The sequence below is a fragment of the Vidua chalybeata genome, chromosome 1, assembly GCF_026979565.1.
Source record: "Vidua chalybeata isolate OUT-0048 chromosome 1, bVidCha1 merged haplotype, whole genome shotgun sequence".
Lineage (NCBI taxonomy): Eukaryota > Metazoa > Chordata > Aves > Passeriformes > Viduidae > Vidua > Vidua chalybeata.
The window spans coordinates 151023803-151029728 of NC_071530.1; the positions used below are offsets into that span (position 1 = coordinate 151023803).

The window sequence follows — 5926 nt, forward strand, 5'->3', positions numbered from 1 at the left end:
AGAATGTGCATGTGAGGAGGAAAAAATGCCTTAAATGTGTTTTTTATCTGTCTAATCTTAGCCAGACCTGGTGTCTTCTCCCAGTCAGTCATTTCAATCCATGAAGATATAAGAGGAATATTGACCTCATTTTCTCTACTGTTGAATATGTTGGTATTTTTATTTAGCCTTACAAGATAAGAAAGTGGCATTAATTAAATTCTTTCTGAGGAGAAACTGAGGCACAGGAGAAGACTGGAATTCATCTGCATAATTTGGGGTAACTTATTTGTCTTAATTTAATTATCTTCATTCTCGTTATAATTAAAGACAATCCAATCAACAAACTGAATGGAGTTTACAGTGTGAATAACCTGACAAAATGCACCTCTGGTTTAGGATGAGATAAATCACAGAATGGGTTGGGTTGGAAAAAACCTTCAAGATCATCCAGTTCTCTACAGCCTGAGTGTGATTCAGCTTCCTTGGCACTGAATTTATTGAAACTATAGTCAACCAATCTATGCATTTACATGTTGCTGGTCAACAGGACAGAGAGCCAAGAGGAGCCCCATTCCCTCCTACAGCCCGTTAGACACTTTGGGACACCTAAAATAGGTCCAGGAACCAAAGACCAGGTCAACGTGGTGTCTCCACGCATCACTTCTGAAACCGGGGTGGAGGGACCTGGGACATCACCCAATCATGGAATTATAGAATTGCAAAGGTTGGGAAAGTGCTCTAAGTTCATCCAACTGTCAACACCATTAAACCCTGTCCTCATCCACAACCCCTCTGAACACTTCCAGGGATGGGGACTCCATCACTTCTCTGGAAAGCCTGTTCCAATGCGTGACAATGTAAATTAAAATTCACAGATTTTAGTGCCCGGAATAATTTTCCCAAGGTTAACTCTGGTGCCTAAAGATACTGGAATCATCATACATCATCCCACACTGGGGGTAAGGTGCTGTTCACTGTCCCCTGGGATACTTGATGGGACTCTGGGAAGAGAGGAAAACAGCTGGGAAAGGAATTGTCCAACCCTTGGTCACTCATTACAGTAATGGCTTGAGGAAGACCTTAAAAAGGAGAAAATGAGGCTCAGAGGAAACCTTATTGCTCTCTACAACCACTGAAAGGAGGCTGAGTGAGAAGAGGGCTGATTTCTTCTCCAAGGAAAGAATAGCACAAGGGGAAAGGGCCTCAAGCTGTGACAGAGCAGGTCCAGGTTGGATATTATGAAAAATTTCTTCACTGAAAGGATGGTTAAGCATTGGAATGGACTGCCCAGGGAAATGGTGGAGATATCATCCCTCTAGTGCTCAAAAGTGAGTAGGCATTGCCCTTGGTTTGGTGGATGTGGTGGCATCCAGTCAAAAATTGGACCTGCTGATCCTGAATGTCTTTCCCAACCTGAAGGATTCCAGGAAAACAGAACTGCTCCAAATCCTCCAGCTCCCTGGCAGGCTGTCACTCTCTCTGTGGCTGTCTGGGCTGCGAGCACAAGGCGTTGGATGTCTGTTTATTTGTATTATTTATTAAGCAAATTATTTCTGTGCCCAGCATCTGGAAACACGCCATAAATAAAACACAGCAGAGTCTTAAATTTTGCTGCTCTTCACAGGCAAATGTCCCTCAGCCCTCCTTGCCCTATCACAACTAACCTCTGTAAATAACATCCCGAGCTTGCTGTCAGTGCCAAAAGACACTGCAGAGCAAATCCAGCCTCCTGCCATCTTCTGGAGGAGAATTGGCAGGAGTCATTGACACCAAAAATGCAGCTCTGCACCTCCAGGAGAAACTTCCTAATGAGCAGAGTGGAGCACAGGAAGAGCAGATCCTCTTGTATTTGGGAGTTGCCACATGGCATCTAAAGACAATTCCATCTCCAGCTGTCTTCCAAATGGCTTTGAGCAAGGCTCCAAGAGGGAATTTTTTAGACAGGGGAGTTTTACTAAGGAGCAAAAATCTATCATGACCTGCAGGACAAAATAGAAATCCACACACGGGGTCAGGCTGGGTTCCAGGTTCAGCCTAAAGTCCAGACTATTCCAATTTGCACCAGCATTGAAGATGCAGTAAGTGAGAGATGCCTCTCTGTGAATTAAGGTGCCGAGGAGATAATGTACCAAAGTCAAAACCAGGGATTTTATTTAACAATAAATGCGGGGTAAAGAGATTGAACTGGATAGGAAACAGGATAGTGAGAAGGAAAGAGGGGGGAAAGTGAGGATGGAGTGGGGAAGAGATCAAACATAGGACAGTCCAGGACATTTGTCTCCAGCAGTGTCCCATCGGTCCTTTGTCACCCTGCGCCTCTCTGCACTGGGCTATCCGTCGTTCGTGTGGAGGTGAGGACCCCAGATCGTTTATCCAGGGTTGACACCTTTCTCCACTCTAAGGGCATCCAGGGAGGCACTTTCCCAGTTGCCCTGTGAAAAGAGAATGGGTTTCCTTTCATTTACCTGCAATGCTGAGGCCCAAGGAGCATTTCACAGCTCCCAGCCCCACCTCCCTGGGGACAGGGTGGGGATGCACCCCCACAATGCAGCCCGGGCCTAAGGTCAGCTTCTGTGGGATTCTACAATGTAGCACTGTCATCCTTCCTTAGCCGGCTCTCCCTGACCAGGCTGCCTTGCTGCTGGCATGGGATGAGGTGCTGGGGCCAGCAGCAAGACCTACCTTTGGCAAGTGGTGGCCTTGGTCACCCGGTGCTGGCCCCGGGCTCACTCCTCCGGCTGCCCCCTGAGGCAGCTGCAGGAGAAAAGGCGGCGCAGAGCCCGCCGGGCCCTCTTGGCCGTGAAGCGCCATCGCCGTGGGGCCGGGGGCTGCGGGACGGCTGCGCTGCCAGCGGGGCAGGCAGGAACGCTGCGGGCCAGGGGCTGGGCAGGCGCCGGGCAAGCTCCTGCCGGCGGCTCATCCCCGCAGGGCTTTTCCTGGGCAGGGGCGGCCTGGGCACGGCCAGCCTCCGTGCCTGCCGCGTCGGCCTCGTCCGCGGCATCGGCAGGCGCGGCGCAAACCGCAAACCCCTTTGCCTCCTCGGAGAGAGGCTCGCTGTGCCCCTGGTCGCTGAGGTCGCTGTCCGGAGGAGTAGCTGCTGGCTCTAACTCTTCGTCTCGCGGCAGGATGGACAACGGGCTCTCTACTTCTCCGGCCCGCTCTCCTGCCGCTTCTTCTTGCTCCCACTTCTCCAGGAGCTCGTTCAGAAGAGTTTCCAGCGACGGTGAATCCTCAGAGTCAGACTCCAGGTCCGCCAACAGCTCAGGAAACACAAGCTCTGAGCAGATTTGTGTCTCTGTTTTGGCATCTCCTGTCACGCTGTAAGTGCTGTGTGGCACCGAGGGGTCTGCAGCTGGTTCCAGGGTGGCACCTGATGGATCTCTGAGGACGCACTTGGACCTCACGGGGCTTTCTTCGTTGCCCATGGAGGAGAAGATGTCTCCAAAGAGCTCTGCATGCGTTTTCTCTTCCACCACCTTCCCCAGCTCCTCTCTCTTGTTGCACATAATCTGTAGCATATCATCATGCCCCATGCACAGCTGCTTGTGAAATGCAGCGTGCTTGGCTGGCCCACGAGTTGCCCTCTCCTCACCAGGGCCTCCAGACAAAGGAGAAGCTGAGAAGACTGAGCATTCCTCAGGCTCTGGTGGGAGGACGAGCTTGCTGCGCCCCTCGTCCCAGGGATCTTCAGCCAGGCCGCAAGCTTCTGCCTCTACCTTGTCCACTTTCAGTGAGGAAAGTGACACACTCTGCAGGTCTCTGTGCCAGTCTCCTGCAGCCTGTGTTTCTGGGAGCTCTTCCTCCTCCCACTTCTCCTCCAGATCCTTCACAGAAGTGTCCCAGGGCTGCGAGTTTCCAGAGGCAGAGCTCTGCTTTGCCAACTGCACAGGGGACAGGAGCTCAGAGCACTTTGTTGTCTCTTCTGTGGACCTCTGCGTTGAGCTGGAAGCACTGGACGGCTCCTGGGGCTCTGCATCCACCTCATGCTTGGCATTTGACTGCTGGCAGGTGCAGGTGGATGCCATTGACGTGTCTTCTAACAGGTGTGGGCCCAGGCCTCCATCAAGATCTTTGTAGGTGTTGCCACCATGCCCTGCCTGCACCTCAAGCAGCTCCTTTGTCTCAAAGCATATCAGGAACTTCCAACCCAGCTGGGCGCCAGTGCCTAGTGGCACACAGCATGCCGGTGGCACAGGTGGTAGGCGATGTCCCTGCCTTGCTGCTGACCCTTGCCACAGCCCTTCCATTCTGCTCCCCAGGGAAGGTGTTCCCTGGGCTCTGCCTGCAGCCAGAGTGCCCCATGGAGGGGGTGGTACTCGCTCTGGCTGGCCCTCGGCCATGGGGCCCACAGCACGTGCTGTGCCTCTGGGAAAGGATCCAGAGGCTGCTGCTGCTGCTGGCAGAGGGGGCAGCTTAACGCAGTCAGTGGATGCCCTTGAGCTTTGAGCACTGAGCTGCTGTGGAGGGGCCAGTGTCAACTGAGGGCCGTGGAGAGGCGGCAAGTCCGACACGGACAATCTCTGTGGCCCTGTGGCACTGCTGCGGGGCACGGAGCGCCCGCCCCCCTGATTGCCCCTGCGTGTGCGGGACCTGGTGGGGCTCCGTGACGGGATGGGTCTGGGGAACAGAGTGTGCCTGTCCCCAGGGATGGGTGTGATGGTCGTCCCGGTGACCTGAGCTGCTGCCTGTGGCTGCCTGGGGGTCACCTGTGGGAAGCAGGAGGAGGCACGGGATGGAGGCAGCTGTGTGAGCACAGTGTCCCCCACGTGCCTGCAAGCCCAGGCCTGGCCCCGAGGCAGGTGCTGGCCACAGCAGCCAGGCTGGGCCGGGCTCCCAGCTGGGCTCGCTGCCTCTGGGGCATTGCTGTGCCTGGGCCATCCCAGCACCGGCCCCTCCGCAGAGCATGGGCTGCTGCCAGGCCTGGCTGTCTCTGCCCCAGGGCTTCCCCCAGCTCCCACTGCAGGCTGTCCCTCCATCCCCGGCCCTCACCTGTTGCTGCCGCCGCCGGTACAGCAGTGGCTGCCCCTCACGGGGCTGGCTGTGAGCATTCTTCTCTTGCTTCTTTGACATTGTGGCAGTGCTCTAATGACCACTGGCCACAATCACCCAGGGAAGCTGCTGCCTCCAGAGAAGCTGCTGCCTCCTCAGAGAGCTGCTCTCCCGGGAGTGGCCACTGCAGAGTCTGGCAGCCCCAAGGGTCATGACGTGCACCCGCGTCACAATGGCCTCTGGGCACGACGTCACTGCGGGTCACAAAGGCCTGCTGGGCATGGCCGCCCTTTCTCCCAGAGGCCTGGCGGTTTCCATGCTCATGCCCCTGGACACAAAGGCCTTTTTAATGCCTTTGCCCCTCAACTTTGCCTACGCTTGTTCCTCTCCCAGTGACCCACAGCTCTCTCATCTCTCACCTTTTGGTTCTCCCCTAAACATCCCCAAGGAAGCCCAGTGCCAAAGTGCCAGAGTGCTTTGCCCACCCACAGCACTATGTGTCCCAGCCCTTGACACTGACCTCAGGTACAGAGGTCATCAGAAAGGCGAAAATTCCATTTGAACTTAATCTGGTGGCTGCTGTGAAAGACTCTAAAAAGTGTGTTTAAAAAAAAAAAGATAAATAACAAAGCAGAGCCAAGGAAAATGTCCGTTCTTTATTTCAGCGAGGGTGCAGAGGGGCGGCATTTTGGTCAGGTACATGCTAGTGGCATCCTGGCATTCTGTGTCAGCTATACCACCCAACCCCTTGAGTGGTAGTCCAGTTATCTCTTGCCTCTTTGTCATAAATATATGACATATTCCAGATCAGAGGTAAGAGTATAGTTAATCGATATGCTTTCTCCTTTATGGGTCATTATTAATGTAATAATATAACATCTCGTGTAATGAGTATATTGTATGGGGTTTACATGTTGTATGGATATAATTTGGTTTTTCTTCTGACAGGATAAGC

At 53.7% G+C, this 5926-nt stretch overlaps 1 protein-coding gene across 1 annotated transcript; it reads right to left on the reverse strand.

Annotated features, from left to right (window-relative positions):
* Positions 1-2108: 2108 nt before the first annotated feature.
* On the reverse strand, positions 2109-4500 carry LOC128792824 (uncharacterized). The gene is made up of 2 exons (XM_053951638.1): positions 2665-4500; positions 2109-2414 (listed from the first exon to the last, which is right to left on the reverse strand). Exon 1 carries the CDS (start codon positions 4320-4322, stop codon positions 2709-2711), a length of 1614 nt encoding a protein of 537 aa, XP_053807613.1. The 5' UTR covers positions 4323-4500; the 3' UTR covers positions 2109-2414; positions 2665-2708.
* Between the last annotated feature and the right edge of the window lie 1426 nt (positions 4501-5926).

Excerpts from the sequence above, each read along its gene's own strand:
- LOC128792824 (XM_053951638.1), bottom strand. The coding sequence starts at position 4,322 with ATGGCCGAGGGCCAGCCAGAGCGAGTACCACCCCCTCCATGGGGCACT.